General features: G+C 35.7%; 1 protein-coding gene across 3 annotated transcripts in view; it reads left to right on the plus strand.

Moving 5' to 3' along the window:
* POLR3A (RNA polymerase III subunit A) overlaps positions 1 to 19,369 on the plus strand; it is a 37,943-nt gene that overhangs the window by 14,521 nt on the left and 4,053 nt on the right. Inside the window, exons 18-32 of one of the 3 annotated variants that reach the window (XM_088059821.1) lie at positions 918 to 1,036; positions 2,350 to 2,487; positions 3,967 to 4,137; positions 4,939 to 5,052; positions 5,752 to 5,787; positions 8,885 to 8,971; positions 9,057 to 9,139; positions 10,534 to 10,704; positions 11,278 to 11,371; positions 11,482 to 11,574; positions 12,002 to 12,166; positions 12,824 to 12,988; positions 13,328 to 13,459; positions 14,696 to 14,828; positions 16,812 to 16,997. In XM_088059821.1, coding sequence (XP_087915947.1) covers positions 918 to 1,036; positions 2,350 to 2,487; positions 3,967 to 4,137; positions 4,939 to 5,052; positions 5,752 to 5,787; positions 8,885 to 8,971; positions 9,057 to 9,139; positions 10,534 to 10,704; positions 11,278 to 11,371; positions 11,482 to 11,574; positions 12,002 to 12,166; positions 12,824 to 12,988; positions 13,328 to 13,459; positions 14,696 to 14,828; positions 16,812 to 16,960 — 1,850 coding nt within the window. In that variant the 3' untranslated portion in view covers positions 16,961 to 16,997. Of the gene's footprint in view, positions 1 to 917; positions 1,037 to 2,349; positions 2,488 to 3,966; positions 4,138 to 4,938; positions 5,053 to 5,751; positions 5,788 to 8,884; positions 8,972 to 9,056; positions 9,140 to 10,533; positions 10,705 to 11,277; positions 11,372 to 11,481; positions 11,575 to 12,001; positions 12,167 to 12,823; positions 12,989 to 13,327; positions 13,460 to 14,695; positions 14,829 to 16,811; positions 18,838 to 19,369 lie in introns of those variants that run through there. The other 2 variants (XM_014250279.2, XM_005520483.3) reach the window with 2 other exon arrangements.

Raw genomic sequence — 19,369 nt, forward strand, 5'->3', positions numbered from 1 at the left:
AGCTTGTTCTATACTGTCAGTTGTGCAAGTTCATGTCATAGCTGCTTTAAGTGGCTCAGTAAGTACAGGTTGGGTATAGTTAGAATCAAGCTGATGTTCTGACATTCTTGTGTCTTAATTTTAGTAACAATTGACAGTTTTAAGTAATTCCCCCTGTTCTATCACTACATGCCCTTGTGTAAAGTCCCTCTCTGACTTTCATGTAGCCCCTCTTTAGGCACTGGAAGGTACTATGAGGTCCCTCAAATTCTTGAGTGAGTTTTCATTTGTTTCCTTCAAGAATTTGAAAAAATCACTTTTGCATTTTTTAGCTGTCTAATAAATTGTGGAAAGCCTTATAAATGACATGTTGTCTTCTAAAGAAATACTGAAATCTAAAATGAGGAATATATTAGGTGTATAATTTTTGTGGGGGTGATGGGGAGGCGTTGTTTGCCAACATACTCAGCAAACAAACCTTCTGAATTAGTGGCTTCGTTCTCTGGGACTTAGTTTGTTCTAGGAGTCCTGGTAGACACTGAATGCTTTATGAAAAATATTGTTGGAAGTATGTTTATTGAAGAAATTGTGAAGCAAAATACATAGGTTAGGATCATGGACTATGTAAAACACAATCTGTAATACACCCCAGGATAATATAAGGACTGGAGCCAAATTACGGCATGAGTGTCTTTGACCCAAATTTTAAAAAAGTTAAATATTGTTGGCTGTATCATAAACTTAATTCCCAGCCTTTGCATAAATGCTGAAATGAACAGGATGAGTTACAGAAAAACTTCTCTAACTCTTGCAGTTCTGTTTTGTTGAGCAGTTATGAGGTTAAGCAACTGATTTTCATGGGAGTGAAGATAGCTCATCAAGGAAGCAGCATATCCCTCATTTGTGAGTGAGGGGCTTTCTTTTCCTTTGTTTTTCAGGCTCCTTCATTAACATATCCCAGATGATTGCTTGTGTGGGGCAGCAGGCTATCAGTGGGTCCCGTGTTCCCGATGGGTTTGAGAATAGGTCCTTGCCTCACTTTGAGAAGCATTCTAAGGTAATTCTGGATGTTTACAATGGACTTTGAAGGGAAGTGAAACAAGTTTGCTTAAGCCATTTTGAGAAGAGAGCATGATAAAATGTGTTGTCGTGACATGCTGAAGGAAAAGGATCATATATGGTCAATATCAAGTGTTTTGTGTGATTTGAGAGCTAACAACAGTGTTCTGAATTGCTGTAGGATATCTAGTTAGCTTGACTTTTTACAGCTAAGCCTTGCTTTGATCTTTCTAATTTAGTAAAATTAAAGTGAGGTGATGATACATTTTTGGTTCTCTTGAGATTCCTAAAAATAATTTTTTCAAGTTTCTTGCTGGTGTTATATTTGACTGCACTAATACTTTCCAGGAAAACTGCTGAATGTGTGTTGGTGTCTTTATAAATAGGTGAGACATGCCAGATAAACCATTCTGGTTTTTCTCCTTTTCCACCAGGATAGGTACAGTGGGTTATTTTCAGTGTTTCATGTCTCAGTTCGGTTCCACACGAAGCAATAATGACTCTCATGCACTTATATATAGAATTCAGTGAGATTAATTTCTTTTAAAGTGCTGTTTGAAATCTAATGAACACTACAAAGGTTCTAGGTATAAGCCCATAGTCTAGCTAGTGTGTTAGCTAAGTGTCAGATGGTATCTATGACGCTGGCATATGTGATTAAATGTCTAAATTCAGCTTCTGCATTCTGTAACATACTGAATAAGTAGAAAAAGAAACAATATTTAATGGATTAAATAAAAAGAAAAAAAATTCAGCTCTAGCTTTTTTTCTGATTTAGAAAGCATTACTTGTTAAATAACAACAAAAAGTAATTTTTGACTTAAAGAGATGCCTGTATAAATTTCACTGGCAAGAACTATCCTCATGAGTGAGGGCAAACCATTCCAAAAAATTAATTATATACATATCCCCAGTTATATTTTTCCTGGATTCCTTAGTCTTCAGCAAATACCTTTGAACTACCATAGCAAAATGAACATTCCTACTTGTGTTTTCAGTTTTTTCAAGTTTAATGGAATGTTGGTATAGTGTTGGGGAAGGAATAGCTCGAAGTGTGACAAAGTTTGTAGGGGGAAAGAGAAACTATTAAATTAGTTTGGAAGAACTAGGCAAGGGTTTCTGAAACCTTTATTCAGATCTGAAAAACAAATATGGAACTTGAGAGCTAAGCAGGGCTGAGATCATTGTCCTGTGTTGGTGGGGGTATTGGCTAACCTTGGGATAGAATTCCAATGACATGCACCATGTCTTTCTGTAACATACAGAATGCTTGTTGCATTTTAACTGTGTTTTTCCCACTCTTCCCTGCAGCTCCCTGCAGCAAAAGGCTTTGTTGCAAACAGCTTCTACTCTGGGTTGACTCCCACTGAATTTTTTTTCCACACAATGGCTGGTCGAGAAGGTCTGGTTGATACAGCTGTAAAAACAGCTGAAACTGGGTATATGCAGGTAACTGTCAGCAGAGTGAGGGTTTTATCAGTCTTGGAAAATGTGGCTATTTCTCATGTGCATGTCGAGGTGATGGATCAGGGAGAAGTGCAAACATTGTGTGTTTTCAATGTAACAGAAAAATTTATACTGTGAAATACATGGCTTGCTCTGTTCTTCAGAAGGTGTGGAGTTTGTGAGACCTTAGCCAATGGTACAATAACATGCTTGTATTAAGCTATTTCCTCTTGGATATGGGTTGTAAAAGTCCTTGTTCTGTGCAGCTATTGACAACTGCTTTCTGTGTAGTGTGCTCCTAAACCTGGAGTGATTACAGAAATACAGCTAAAGCTCCCTTTCAATGTCTGTTCTCTCTTGGTAAGAGGCACCTTGGCCGTATAGACTTAGACTGGTTCTGTAAGACTTTAGTGTCTCTGGCTGTAAATAAATGTCCCTCCAACAAAGCTTCTTGCTGTTATGTGCAGTCTCAAGATTTCTGTTCCAACATTTAAGTAGTACTTAAATTATAGCCCGCTTCCCAATGTAACAGTCAGTAGAAAAGCCAAGATAATTTGGGGCTGGGAACACATTCCAAGATACACAAGTAACTGTACAAAGACAGAAAAAAAACACCTTTTGGGGTGGGTGACTAATTAGACCATTTGTCTCCAAAACTAATGGAGTAATCTTGGCATGTGTGCAAGTATTTATAGATGTATATAAATATAGTAAGCAACCTGCAAAATACTTTTCCTCTTCAACTTTCTTCCAGTATCAATGAATTTTAACACTTGGACTTTGAAATTAAAAAAAAAAAAATCATGGCATTTATTTTATCTTACCTTTTTTATCATGCTTGAGAAAAAAATACCAATTTATAGTCTACTTTAGGTGATCTAATTTACTTTCAAGGAACAATGAAGTCCATACTTCAAGTAAAAATGTTTTTAACCTAAAATGTTTCATAGTATGCTTTCCTTTTGGGAATGCAAAGGAATATGGTAGTTAAGGAACTTCCCAATATAAGGAGTTAATGTAGGAGAGGCAAATAACCCAGATAGAAAAATGGCTTTGGCAGGTGACCTCTTTGGTTTTTCTCAGTGAAAACAAGTAGTTCTGCTTTCATATACAAGAGTATTGTATCCCTTGAGAAATAAATCTGCTTGGAAGAATATGAATGTTATGTCAGAAAAACCCACCCAAATAAATCCTTCAAACTACAATAGGTTTTTGCAGCTTAGCATTAGGTTTTCTATATAGTGCAATTCTAAATGTGGAGTATTGTATTGTTGCGTGAAATTTTGTTGACTTTCATGTTCTGTGCAATGTACAGTAAATCCTGAGGGCTGTAATGCATGATTTTAAATAGGTTTTCATGCCTGCTCATCACTGTCAGATTTATTTCCTGAGTCCAGTTCCTGTACTTCTTGTATTGCAAATCAACAGTTATATTTAAAAAGATACATTTTACTTTCCTTGGTTTTTTTTTTTCCTTTTCAGAGACGTCTGGTGAAATCTCTTGAAGATCTTTGCTCACAGTATGATTTAACAGTAAGAAGTTCTACTGGTGACATTATACAGTTTATTTATGGAGGAGATGGCTTGGATCCTGCAGCTATGGAAGGGAAGGATGAACCACTGGAATTCAAGCGAGTTCTAGATAATATCAGGGTAAGGATTACTGAAATCCTTTTTGAAAGTGTGAAAATACTGTTAAGCATGGAGAAGAAAGTAGTAAATTATGGGGAAAACTGTTTCAGGCAGTATTTATTTTCAAATTGCCTTTTTGAATGGTCTCGGTCAGTCTTTTCAGCATGTGTGTTCTAAGAGTAATAGATACTTTTTCCAGTTCGTGTACAGAGACCAAACCATGTATAAGCTGTGAAAAGTAAAATTTCTTTCTGTGCTTGAACATAGTTTTAGGGCCTAATACCTAATTCACTAGATAAATTGCTACTTTTTGAGTACTAGTTTGGTACACTGCATAGATTAATTCTCTATTAAATTGAGATGTGGATGTTCTTGAGTTGAACTGGCTGGTGGTTATTCAGTAATATTGTGATGTTTGAAGACTTGTATTGTTCAGTTTTAGTTTTCTGGTTGGTGTGTTGTGATCCCTTTCCACCAGAGAAAAGCCTTTTGCTGAGATAACTGTTTAGATTTCTGTAATATGAGTGTAATAAATGGGTAGAACTAGAAATGTCTGGGTGTGTACTTCAGATTTGCAGAAATAAGTAGGAGTGGATGTGGCTCTTCTTTACACAGTAGTCTAATGTAGTATAATATAGTCTAATATAGTATACTACAGTAAACCAAACCAACCAAAAAAAGTCTTCATTAAGCAAACTACGAAAAGACACAACCAGAAATAAAGAATGCTGTTACTCAGTTCTACATATGTGTTCTGTGTCTTTGCAATGGAGTTTTTGTGCATGTGCTGTCTGTGAAGAAGTCGTGTTTTTTCCTGTGAAGGCTGTCTATCCGTGCCGAAGTGAACCAGCCCTTAGCAAAAATGAATTGGTGTTAACATCCGAGTCCATCATGAAGAAGAATGAATTTCTTTGCTGCCAAGAAAGTTTTCTGCAGGTAATTATCTCACTTCCTTATCACACTGTCATTAACTTTTCCTTGTGAATTAAGGACAGGACTTTAGCCTGTCTTGGAGACTACTTACATGGGTTTTAAGGGTGAGTGAAGGTTCACATGACTGCTTGCACTTTGAATTGTAAAATTCAATTTGTTTGAAGGAGTATTGGGCAATTTTAATATTTATGAGAGCAGCCACTCTCAAGATTTCCTTGAGAATCACTGATCAAAACTGTAGAATTAACCTGCCTGTAGAATTAACCTTACCTCCATATAAAGCTGTTATCTTGATGAACCTTCTGATTTCTGGTAGTGATGAGAACAGGATGAATTTAATGACCTGTGTTTGAAGGGTTTCTTTTTAATAGATCAGAGTGGTTCAGAGTACAAGGTAAACCTGAATTGCATGTCCATTGATAGAGTCAAGTTGAAAAAATAGTTATACCCATATTTGAAATATGCTGTAAATCTTAAATGCAAGGAAAAGAAATCAAATAATTTAATATCAGAGTTTGGGGATAAAGCTGTTATTTGAGGTATGCATCTTCTAAGTCATATCATGAAAGTTTAAATAAATGTTATTAATTTCAGAAACACACATATGGCTACCTCACCTTAGTGATAATTAGATTAAGATTTTTAAGTTTTAGATAGTTAAATTTTCTTCTTTCCTTTTTTTTTTTCTGTTCATCCTTGAAGGCTTTAACTGAGACAGGTTATGAAAAATATAATGAGGTAATTGTAGCATGTGTGTGCATTGTGTGAGCATTAATGTTAGTGCTTTTTAGCTAAAGATGTGTGTATAGTGCTAAAGTAATTGATTAGCATATATACATTACTGCTTGTTTAATTACAACATAGGTGTTCATCACAATTATTTAACTTTCTTAATGTGGAAACTGTGATACGTGAATTAATAAATTGAAGGATTTTGAGGAAGCTTTCTTTCAGTACTTGACACTTCATTCTAGAAGTCATTCCTTCAGTCTCTAGGGATATGAGCATGTTTTTCTGGTGTTTACCTTTCCTTCCTCCACTTTTCCATTCCAGAACAGAGATGCTTTATAGTCCTGTTATTTTAGTAGGAGGTTCCTATAATTATTATTATAGGAATTAATTATTATAATTATCCAGTCCAGAACATAGCATGTTCTACATATGTAAAATAGCTTACACATGTCTAAATAGCCTCATCCAAATGGGCAGCATTCTTTCTTCCTGCAGTCTGCCCTTGCTGGAGGAAATTCAGCTGATGAGAAAGCAGACTGTTGGCTGGCACAGTTAATTATAGTAATATTTTAACATATTCGAGTATATTAAGGTATAGGTGAAGGGAATTTTTTTTTATTCAGACTGGAATTGGGGAAATCCTTAAAAGCCCTCACAATTAAAAAAATCAGTTATTTTTCTGTGCTTTTTTTTTGAGATGATGGAATGGGAGTGCTGGGAGTGTGTTGCAAACACAGAAAAAGCTCAGCACACAGCCAGTCAGTGCTGCCATATTCAGAGTTGGCCTACTGGGTCTGCGCCAAGTGGAGCAGCTTTTGGCTGAATCTCGTGGTATTGTCTGTGCCACTGTGCATTCCAGTGGTTTCTTCACTGCAAGGACTGCAATGTGAGCAGTGCTCCTGGTGTGTAAATGATCCCACTAAGCTGGCTGCTGGGACACCTGATGCAAGCCCTGCGAGCACGAGGTTTGCAGTTGAACCGTCCTTTAGGCTAAACAGCATCTCTGTAGGAGCTGACAAGGCCTGTGTTGAACCACATCTTACTGAACCCCTGTGGTGCCTTTTTGTTAATCTGGTCCAGACAAAGACTTCATGGATTTGGAAGCTGTGAAAAAAAATCAATGATTTTTTGAATCCACTCTGGAAGTTAAATAGCTGTGCTCATAGAGTACAGTGTTGCACTAAAGATTATAAATCCATAGAGAGAGATAGGCTCAGCAAAGATGAGTTATTTTCATTCCATTTGTAGCAAAAAATTAATCCATAGTTTAGATGCCAGAAATCCAAGAAGAATAAGTAATTTCCTCTTTTAGGTGTTCTGCATGAATAAAAATTTGGCAATGAAATATAAGTCTTCATAGATTTATCTTCCACCTTTTCTGACTCTGGTGTATGGAAATAACATCTAATTTGAGTACTTTATTCAGAATTACATATAATGATAGATTTATTGTGTTGGAGTTGTTTGGATGTTTTTTTAAAGGACTTTGGAACTCAAGCACTGTCAAAGAGGAAAAGTCTTCTGCAAGTTCCGCAACATTCCTTTTTTTTGTGCACCTGTAATAAAAAGATAAATTTCTCTAATACCATATTATTGCCTAAACACTTATTTTAGGAAATAAATCACATTATCAGTTTTTGCAAATATTTTGGGGTCAAAAGCCTTAAAAATGTCCAAATGTATTTTTTTGTGAATTATGCTACTTACTGCAGGGCAAAAGAAAGGGGCAAAAACTTGAGTATTCATCCTGTCATCCAAGTGGGGAAGCAACTTTGAAGCATCCATTCCAACAGCACTTTGGTTGTCTGTTCTTCCTTTTGAACTCAGTTCTGGTATTCACAGAAAATAATGTACTCTCTGGGAAGACCTTGAATGCCAGTAAGAATGTTGTTATTCTGAGAGTGAGAATTCTGTTAGAATGTAATGGAAGTGTTTTCATAATGATTTTATGAACTTGGCTGTGAAAAAAAATAAAAAGACAGTCCCTCAGACACGTAGTTTTGCAAGTAATTGTCAGTGCTCGTCTGATTGTGGTGGTTGCAAGGAGTCCGGTACCTAGTGCAGAAGAGGTGATACTGTGTAACCATCACTCTGTTTGTTAAGTAGAAGTAATGGGGTAGAAAGGGTTTAAAAAGACTCTAAAAAAATCCAAGTGTTTGTTTCTCAATTGAGGTTTTCCTAAAACATAGTTGAAATAGATGGGAAGGACTTCCTTTTGCTCTTTGTTTATATTTTGGTTTTGATGACCTTGTGTTATGGTAATGACTTGCACTGAGTCTACGCTTGTGGAGGAGTTTAATCACGGATCTTGTATTTCATGACTTCTTGTGTCATGAAATGTATAGATGTCTATATCCCAAGCGGAATGACTGAATGATCTTTTGTAGAATAAATGTTGGATATTTTTTAACAGAGTTGTTTCAGTGTTATGTTCCAGTAAAGACCATTAGAACTTATTTTGGGTAAGCCTGGTAAGATAGTGAAAGGTCTGTGTACTATGATGTTTTAAATGCAATTATCTGCAAGACCACTCCACAGCATAGAGAAGTTATTTGAATTATATTAGGTAAAGACTGACATGTATATGATAGTTTTGAGGTTTTTTCTCATAAATAAAGTGTATCTCAAATCTATCCAGCAGATATACTTTGTATACTTCCTCTCTCACCACAATCTTTCCATTTCAACTATTTTGAATACTGAGATATGAGTAAGAATGTATTTGTGTCAGTATTGCCAAAAAATAAGAATTTTGAGTTGGGTTTTTTTAAGTTTTTAAATCATTTTCAGTAAGTAGGAAGGAAGGATCAGCCCAGGTATCAAGTCAGGTATCTTCAACTGTCAGTGTGTGCTTAGGAAGGATGCTTTTTATTCAGCATGGACCGTAGTCCTCGTGTACTACTACTGATTTGTGGCTACATGAAAGTCGATCTGGTTTGCTAAATTCTAATGTATGTGCTTGTCTAAATTTTGATGTTCTTCTCTTCATATTGTGCGTTATTAATTTATTGTAAATATTTGGAGGGTTAAGTAAATAATTTACTGTTGTTGACTTCAAATGGAGGCAATGTCTTTGCTTACTGTGGTTTTAATGTGATTTCAGGAAATTAAAAAATTCATCAAAGGTGTTTCTGAGAAGATAAAAAAAACTAGGGACAAGTATGGAATTAATGACAATGGCACAACAGAGGTAAATAGTTTCAATGGGGTAATGATGTACTTCTTTTCAGTCTTCATAAGTCGTTGCTTTTCCAACTATTCCATTTTCTTTTCAGCCAAGAGTTTTATATCAGTTGGATAGGATTACTCCAACACAACTAGAGAAGTTTCTAGAGACTTGTAGAGACAAATACATGAGGTGAGTGTTTGCCCTGCAGTGTTCTCAGTGCTGCTGTTCTGTTGGTGACTTATGGGTGTATTTTGCTGTTTTTACTGTATGAGTGCTGGTTCTGTTGTGAATGCAGTACAAAGACTTAGAAACAATTGGCTCCAATGACATAAACATTACAAGACAAAGGTAGGATTAAAAAAAAAAAATTACTGTCTACAGATGTGCTTGTTAAGGCAGAGTTGAGTCTTGTAAGTCTTATGCAAAAGTTCTAGAGGTCTAACAGGTGGAGTTCCTACATTTGTCTTGAATCAAAATCAGATCCTTTCATTAACAGACTTTGGTATCCTTTTATACTGTAAAAAAATGTTTTTTTCATTTTATATTTCTTGAGCATGCAAAGCTATCTGCTTGTGTTTAAGCACCTTCCTTCTGAAGTAATAGTTATACCAACAAGCACAGTTTCAGCCTTTAGCTACTCATTACTTGTATCCACAGACTGTGTTTTGACAGCAGATTCTGGTAAAAGCCAAAAGTGATAGGATTCAGAGTAAGGGAGGATATTGTTTAAACACTTCACAATCTTACACCCACTGCCAGACATGTTTCCTTCCTCCCCCTCTTGCAGAAGGTTTTTGAAAACCTTCAATAAGTCCATACAGAACAAAGTCTGAATAGATGAGTTTCAAATTCATATGAGTCTTGATAGCTATTCTTATCTACACAGTCTGAGGAGTTATATTGCTCTTTGTTCTAAAATGTTCTTTGATCTGTTATGCACTCAGAGGATCCTTTGTTTGCTATTCTTGGTTTTTACCAGGATAATGCTAGTGTGGATGTTCTAGTCTCTTTATCCATTGAGATTTATTTCATTTACTTAGACTTCTTGGATTTGGACATTCACATGCAGCCATGAGTGATCTCTCCTTTGTGGTCTACCTGCATCAATTGTTTCCTAATGTTTTATTCTTCTAGAAAATTCATGAATGTGTTAGATTCTTTACTATTTTAAAGCAATTACCAGGTTTTTGCTTTACCTTATTAGGAGTACTTGTTTACATTTGTCTTAAATGTTTTTAGACGTAAATCATCATTTTTACTGTAATAAGTAAATGTTAGCATATGGGGTTTCCCTAAAGGGAGAATCCTGGATCTAGTGATTGATGCTCAGGAGGAAGAGGAGAAGCATTTTGTAATTTGTTATGGAAGTTATACTCCATCTGAGGAATGCTTATATAACAGGGCATCTTCTTGCTTTGCATGAGATCAGCCTTAAATTGGTGACCTTTCAACCTCTCTCTTGTATGTTTACTGAAATAATGTATTAACAAGCTTCTCATATATCTACCAGAATAGTTTGTTATTGTTTGCTTGGGATCTTATACATTATTCAGTTCCATATCTCTTTCTATATTTTTTATCAGGGCACAGATGGAGCCTGGTTCTGCAGTAGGAGCTCTCTGTGCACAGAGTATTGGTGAGCCTGGCACACAGATGACTCTGAAGACTTTCCATTTTGCTGGTGTTGCTTCAATGAACATTACTTTGGGTGTGCCAAGGATCAAAGAAATCATTAATGCTTCTAAGGCTATTAGGTACTAATATTATTTTTATTTGTTTGGGGTTTTTTTTCCTTTGCCCAAATTAAACCTGATGGATAAATTTGCAATACATGATAATATTTCCCTGTCCTCAACAATCTACTAGGCATCATTCAGTGCAAATACTCAAACAAGAAGAATCTGATGTCTGCCCAACTGTGATACTTAAGCCCAGAGAGAAAAGCAAATAAAGGAAAGTGATTATTCATTAAGTATAATATTTCCTTAGATGTCTCATCTGTTGTGAAGGGCTCTGGTGCTTAGCAGTACTTGAAGCATACCTATTTCTAGGAATGCATGAAGCCATGCTTAAATAATACTAGAATAATATATGCCATGGAAACAATTGCTAGTACTTTTGTGTTTGCTTGTTTTTACCAGCCTGAAGTACCTGAACAGTAATTTTTCTTATATATACCTGGGGAAGATGAAGATCTCTTTATCTTACTGAATACTGCTCTAGATAAGAGAGAAACTCCATAAGGCAGGCTGTAATTCAAGTTGCCATCTGTACTCCAGCTGAACAATTTCTTAGCTGGGTTTTTGTGTGTGTGTTTATTCTTGTAGCACCCCTATTATAACAGCACAGTTGGACAAAGATGATGATCCTGATTTTGCCCGTCTGGTTAAAGGAAGAATTGAGAAAACTTTGTTAGGAGAGGTAAAAAAAAATGTATTTTTGCTGATGCTTTAAATATGAGCATTAGCCAATTGCCATGGGGTATTTTAGCCATTTTTGCATGCTAACTGTTTTGCCCTTGTCTCTTAAAGATTTCTGAATATATTGAGGAAGTGTTTCTTCCAGATGACTGTTTCATCCTAGTGAAGCTGTCTTTAGAGCGCATTAGACTACTGAGATTAGAGGTGAGTTGTTCGGTTCTTACACAGATTATACTTTTGATATGTCTCTTAATCCTGTGTCAGTAATCACACTAGGGGAAGCTAGAAAAAAGGAAGTAAATGATGCATGTTGTGTGGCTACATTACATCTTTTTTTTTTTCCTGCCAAGGTGGATAATTTCCCCTTTATTTGTAAATGAGAGAACATACATTTATGTCTTGCTAAACACAGGGATGCCATTTCCATCCATTGTTTAATGTACAGGCTGGTACCCTCAACATAGGATCATATTTCATGCAATTTTTAAGACTAATTTAGAAGAGAATATTTGGGGATTTTTTTTACTATCTTTTTCATTCTATAATCTGTTGAAAGATTTCTGCATTTATTTTGAGCACATTGATATCTGCTGTGATAACTGTGGTGTTTGCTGGTTGCCTTTTGCCACAGGTGAATGCAGAGACTGTGCGCTACTCGATTTGCATCTCTAAACTCAGAGTGAAGCCTGGGGATGTTGCTGTCCATGGAGAAGCAGTTGTGTGTGTGACCCCTCGTGAAAATAGCAAGAGTTCCATGTATTATGTATTGCAGTCCCTCAAGGAAGAGCTACCTAAGGTAAAAGCAAAGGCTGTTTCATGCTTTTGTGGGAGGTAATCAGTAGTAATAATTTATCCCATGGTGGCAAGATGAAAAAATTCTTGTCAGTATTGACAGTGAAGACAGGCTGGGTCAGTAACTCTTAGTCAGTGGTACTGCCTTGCTGTTGGAACCAACCCATCCTTTACTAATACTTGCAAATAAAATGGAAGCTTTGATATTTCCCTTACAACAAGCACTCCAAGTGCAGCAGTTGTAACTATTTCATTCATACATCTGCTTCCAGCTACAACTAGAATTGGACCACATGACAGTATCTGGCATTTTTTCAGCTTTCTGTAAGGGACTGTCTACTCTGGACTTAAAAAACAGAGATGAGTGAATCTTTATTGTTAGCAGCTTGCCTTTTTATTTGCATGTGTCTGCCACCATTCAGACTCCCAACCTGATTGTGGGAATATCTGACATAAAATATAAAATGTAGATAGTGAGTAAGGTTTATAGTACAGTGTTAGTTTTGCACTAGTGTATTTAAGAGCAAGAAGCCTTACTCATATCTCTTTTGAGTGAGCCTTTACATACTAGACCTTCTCCACAGGTTTAAATGCTGTTGCTAACTTTTTATATTGTGTTACTGTATACATCAAAGTTACTAGGGTCTTTTGTTTTGTGAAGGTTGTAGTGCAAGGCATACCAGAGGTTTCCCGAGCTGTCATTCATGTTGATGAACAAAGTGGAAAGGAAAAATACAAACTTCTGGTTGAAGGTGATAATCTTCGAGCTGTTATGGCTACTCATGGAGTGAAAGGAACAAAAACATCCTCTAACAACACTTATGAGGTAATGTCTAAATGGGTGCTGTGGGGTTTTCCCCATAGCATCTTTAATACAAGTGCTTGTTTATGCTCAGATGCAGCAGTTGTTATGGAATGAAGCCTGATTTCACTAATACGTGTCAGAATGAATTAACACAAGAGTATAAATCACTGGCAGCACTGTTCACTTCAAATAAGCTGTTTCTATAAATATTTTTCAAATGGAGAACTTCAAAAGGGTAGTCAAAGATATGGAATATCAATATGCTATCAGATAGTATTTATTCCAGGAATATACTTGCTCCAAGCTCTTGGTTCTTCATTCATGTAACATGCAACAATCATGTAACAATCTCTTGTGTAGGTGGAGAAAACTCTGGGAATCGAAGCTGCTCGAACTACTATTATCAATGAGATTCAATATACAATGGTGAACCATGGCATGAGCATTGACAGGAGACATGTTATGTTATTGTCTGATCTAATGACTTACAAGGTTTGTACTATATTTTTTCTAAGTGTTACATTAGCCTGTTTATAAAAATTAATTTTATCATGTTTGAGAAGGGTGGGTGAGCTCAGGAGATGGAAATTAATTCTGGGCTTAATGAATTCAAAGTTGTACTGACCTAATACTGTTATCTGTATTTTATGCAAAATGCTTAATTACTCTAATTCTTTGGGGGAAGAGGATCTATTTTGACTGAAAACAAATTGATATAATGAGTAGAGAACAATAATTTCATATTGAAAATAGGAATCCTAAAAATGATGGTGTGAAAAGCAACTGTCTGGGTAGCCATGCATGCAGTTCAAGGTTTGCTGTGCAGAAAACCCCACGGGGAGTGGTTTGTAACAGCTGCACCGTATGTGAGAGGCAAGGGATACAGACATTATAAATAGAATCAGCTAATATGAACAGTCTTATACAATATGTTAGTACAAAATCATATCTGGTCTTTACTGATTGATTTCCTTTAAAGTTCAGTGCACTTAGTGAAGTAAGAATTTGCAATTTGCCTGCCAGGGTGCAAGGGTTTAATTTGGGTGAAATGGATGGAGTTCTGATTTGTTCCAAAACTGCAGAGTTTTGTTGTACTGAGCTGCACCAGTGACAAGGACTGACCCTGTGAAGCTGCAGCACAGCAGTAGAAAAGGGCATCAGAGTGCTATGTTTCAAACTTGGTGGGCTCCTACATGCATTCTTTTGCCTGTACTTTTGACTTAGGCTTCAGTGTGCAATCTGGTATAATCAGAATGTTTCTAACAAACATAGGCACAAACAAGTCAAATTAGTTTAAAAAACTAATTACCTTTTTTTCTGGAGAGTGAAAAAATGAAGTTTTAGCATCATCTGTAATCTCCTGGCAGATGAGGTCAGATTTACCTGTAGATAATAGGCAGTAGATTCAGCATAGTGCTCTCAGATCCTGCTGAAGTTTGTAGCTCAGCAGCCAGTTATAATTGTGGCAGTTTGTGGCCATGTTTCTTTTGATTTTTTTCAGTACTCGAGATCTATTCAATATTCAAGATCTATTAACCATTTATATCAGCTTATGTTGTATATGAATAATGACTTATATGTTATGTAAATATTGATTATTACCGAACTATTAACCTTCCAGATGTTTATCTGTGAATCATGTGCATTATGTGTATTATGGCAATACTGACTTGTAGGTAGTATATTTATTTACTCAGGCTTACTCTTTGGGTTTTTCCATCAATCAAGGGTGAAGTGCTGGGCATTACCAGGTTTGGGCTGGCAAAAATGAAGGAAAGTGTGTTGATGCTGGCTTCTTTTGAAAAGACTGCAGACCATCTCTTCGATGCTGCCTACTTTGGACAGAAGGATTCTGTTTGTGGTAGGTATTGCAAAGTCTGTTTCACTTTGTGATCTTTAGCTAGCATCTGTAATACCTCTTCAAAGCACTCAAGTTTTGTCTTTGTTAAGCTTCCTGTTCAGCTGGTATGTCAAAAACTTCAGGTCTGAAGCTAATTCATCCTAAAAATTTGTTGTGTGTTCTATTTCTGATCTCTGACTGAGGTCTTGAAGTCAGTTGGGTATTTGATGTTTCTTAAAGTAGACTTGGAGTAATTTGATTTTACTTCTCACCTTACATTTCAGTGAAATGCTAGGAAATTTGTCCCACTGTCAATAGTTCTGTTTTTTCAATTGTGAAAGTTTGTGTATCTTCAACACCTAGAGCTATCAAATAGATCTAGTACCTCACTCAGTATTCAGGTTTCATTTTCATTCCTGCTAAGTAGAAAGACAGGTACATCTCAGCCTAGCTGAAGATTATCAACATGACACTCTTACCTGATTGATTAGGTCACTTGGCACTTGTACCTAGAAATAAAGGCCAAGTTCTTCACTTTTTCATTTAGTTCTAATCTAAACAGATTAAAATTGTGGGTCTTTGTTTTTTAATTAGAAGCCTTGTTTATCCATATTCAGTTCATTAACAGCAGACAGGATACCTATTGTCAGAAATTTCTTTTTAAATGTATCTGTTGTTGAGTTTTAAATTTAAGTGCATTAGCAGCCACTGAATCATCTTACTGAGTTCATGAAAGAACCTGTTAAATTTTGACAATACATGGCTACATATGCACAAGTGTATGCATGTCCATATACATACAGCAAACAGAAAGCTCAGTAAATGAGTCCTGGCATTCTGTTTGTCTCTTTATTTTGTATTTTAGCCATGTGCTCTAATATTTGGAATTGAAATAATTTTGGGGTTTTTTTAAATGCCTTTGGCCCCATTCATTTCAGATTTTCTTCTCTTTTAAGCTACATATATTTTGTGACTGAATTGTTAAAAAATCTAATAGATTAAACGGAGAAAATAAGTAAAGCAGGTTTCACCCTTTTCAAGATCTGTTTATGCAATGGCTACCCTCCTGGAGCTGGAATTGCTCATTGGGAGTTTCTGGGTGCTAATGAAATACAGAAAATATGCATGTGTTATGTTAAAGTTAGCTAGTTTGTGTGTATGTCAAGGTGACCTTAGTGTAGCCAGTTTTAAACAGTACTTTGTGCACAGTATTTTCTGAATCTTCATTCGTACACATTCAAATTATGAATCAAGTAAGAATTTTAAGCAAATTGATTTCGTCCTTTATGCATTCAAAGGTACAGCTATTTATTGTTACCTTCTTAAACATTTATGTGAAGGACAATCTAGTTATACTCCTGAGAATGTGCAAAAATGTATGCTGAGAAATACTGGTATCTGAGAGCTTGATTTGTGTGTGGAAAGTTCTTTGGAACAGTTGTTTACCATGGTAGATCTGGAATGCAAAAGTGCCAGCACATTGGAGTGAAAATGTTATAACCACCCAAATTCATTGGGAGAGACTCAATATTTCACTTCAAAATGAGCTCTTTCTGAGTGGTGAAAATGCCAGGAGTGTTACAGCTCAAGTAGTTCTGTGCCTTTCTCACTGGGAACTTAGGGAGGTTTCAAGGGAACCCTGCCAGGTCTGACTGAAGCCTTAGTACTGAGTCAGAGACTGAACATGAAGTAAGTTTGCCTTGCATCTTCTGTGCTATGGGCACTGCATAGAACAAGTCTTCTCTAAAAACAAACCTGAAGGGCTTTCATTACTGGAGAAGATGTTTAGGTTAGGTGGAGTTTTTGCTGTAGAATTTAACACTGTTTAAGTAACATACTGGTTGGATGGCCATAACATTTAACTTTGTCTAGTAAACAGGCTTTGGTCCTTACATGTGAAGTTCAACATTTTGTAGGCAACACAAAACAGAATGGGTAAATGAAAATAGTTTTGTAAATCCTTACTGTTCAAATGTTCATCGTGTTCATTTGGTTTTTTCCTAGGTGTTTCTGAGTGCATCATCATGGGAATTCCAATGAATATTGGAACAGGACTTTTTAAACTGTTACACAAAGCGGACAAAGAATCAACCCCTCCCAAGCGGCCTCTGATATTTGATCATAATGAATTTCATATTCCCATTGTTACGTAGAACTTGGACATAAAACAAGATAGCAAAACAAGAAATAGTAAGCAAACGTAATTTAAATTAAAAAGAGTGTATTATCAATTCTATGTGTATCAATAGGAGCGAATTGGTAGGTGAAATAATATGAAAAGAATTCCCCCAATTGTTCACCACCTGTTAGTACAGACCCTGAAAGGAGAGTGCACCAGAGAGTGGAAACAAATTTCCAGTGGATTTCACCTGATAACATTTTCTATTTTGTGTGATAATTTTCACTTTTTCTTTTACTGTTAATGGATGGAAGCTGTTTTTAACTCAGTATTTATTACACGTGTATTCAGATTTTATTAAAAAATTAAATTAAATTGAAGAAGAATTGCAAGAGTTCTGTGAGTTTTCCCAGACTGCTCTTGGAAATGTCCTCTCAACAGGAGCTGCAGAGGTATGCAGCTGTTAAGAAAAGGAACTTCAGAAAGCTGGAACTGAGCCTGTGATTAATTCATAGTGAATTCAGGAGTGCTGTTCAAAGTGTTTGAAATATTTGCTCTTGGCTTTTGGTAGTTTTAATTGGTTTTTCTTTATCCCAAGTTATTATCCAGTAAATTATTTTCCTCCCTGAGATTCTGTTTTGGGACCATATCTACAAGAAACTGTACATTGTGGACGCTGCTAAATTCTGAGAAGACTATTGTAAGAATATTGCATATTATAGATAGCTTTTCGTATGACAGCAACTGCTGAACTGCTGGAATCAGTAACTGACAGCAGTTGTAGTTTTGGGAAGGTTTTATAATTGAGCAGGATCATCTTAACAACCTAGTTTTATTTTATTATATAAAGTAGAAATTGAAGGGGATGCTGTTTTTATGCATTCCATGAAATAATTTGGTAGCAGTTCTAGCTGTAGTCCACTAAAGCAGTTTCCAGAATGAATATAGATCTCAAATAATTTCAGTGTAGTACATTTAAATTTACTGTGGTGCTGTGGAGGGAAAGTGTCTCAGTGTTTAGTTAGCAATGTTTGGATGTGTGCTCATTACATGGTTGGAGAGAAATGGAGTAGAGAAAAAAGCTGCAGTGCTCTCATGAAGTAGAAGCTGGCTGTTGAGTATTCTAGCATTTGAAGATGAACAAGTTAGTGCTGCAGTTTTTCTTTATGTCCACCAAAAGTGTAAGGCTACATTCAGAGACTGTGAATCTATTGGTTTAAGTCTTAAGGTGCCACTGTGTCTGTTTTTTTAATTCATCCTCCATGCAGACAACATCTCATGTCAAATTCAACACAGCTATTCTCAAATTATTTTGTATTTTCAGTGTGATGCTGAGATTTATGTCTGCCTAGATTTTGGCAGGGTGAAGGTGGAGAATTTAATGCATTTATTATCTGCTGTAAAAGCTACATATATTTTGCTGTCTCTGTTTTAGCAATAGAAATTTCAGAATAAATTAAAGTTTTCTTTGTGATCTCAGTGAGATTACCACTTACTGATTTGTCTATTTGTTTTTCAAGATGTACATTTAACATGGGTAGGGGCTTCATGGAGAGAAAGCCCATGAGCCTTTCCTGTGGTTAAGTACTTCGTTTTATCATGGGAAATCCTACTTGATAGTGCTTGACATTTTTGTGAATAAAGATTCTTCTCACGGTCCAAATGGGTGGAGTTTGTATTGGAACAAATAACCATGTCTTTCCTTTTCCTTTTGTTGGTTGGTTGGGTTTTTTATTTGGTTGTTCAGTTTGGGGGGTTTTTTTGGTTGGTTAGGTTTTGGTTTTTTGTAAATCTAGAAAAATTACCTATTTAAAAGCTGGGTTCACTCTTGTGTGTTTTAAAATTAAGAATAAAATTACATCTTTTATCATTGTCTTAATTTTAACAATAAAAAGAGGCGGAGGTAAAGAATATGTGAACCTTGTGTTTATTTACGGATTTATTATATTTCTGCATAATTAATTCATGGATGAGCTAACCTCCATTTCTTTTATTTACTTAGTTAGTAACAGCAGAGAATTATTGAGCTTAAATCTCAGGTATTTACAACATAAATGAATAAATTGTATAAAACCTATATTGCTTAAAGTCACTATGTAGTGTCCTCATAGCATGCTCTGAGCCTCATGAGTGTTTCAACCAAAAATAGATTGTTTACAAGAGCACTCTGAATTAGTAATTATTGTTTGAGCTCCCTGTACAGTCAGTAAACAAATTAGCTGTTGGATTTCACTCATAAGCAGCTTTATTTAAGGGTCACTTTTAACAGTCAAGAAATTGAATTCTTGAATATTAAAATTAACATTTTTATTAATTTTTTTAGCTTTAGCTTGGGTTTAATTTTTTTTCAATAAACACTGTTCTTCACATTTTTCTGTTTTCTAATTAGTGTGATAATTAAAATTAGTTAAGTGGAAATTTTCAAGAAATAAGTTAGTTTTCA

This window comes from Pseudopodoces humilis, chromosome 9 (assembly GCF_049639895.1).
Source record: "Pseudopodoces humilis isolate 2021_Gansu_Grassland_sample_001 chromosome 9, ASM4963989v1, whole genome shotgun sequence".
NCBI lineage: Eukaryota > Metazoa > Chordata > Aves > Passeriformes > Paridae > Pseudopodoces > Pseudopodoces humilis.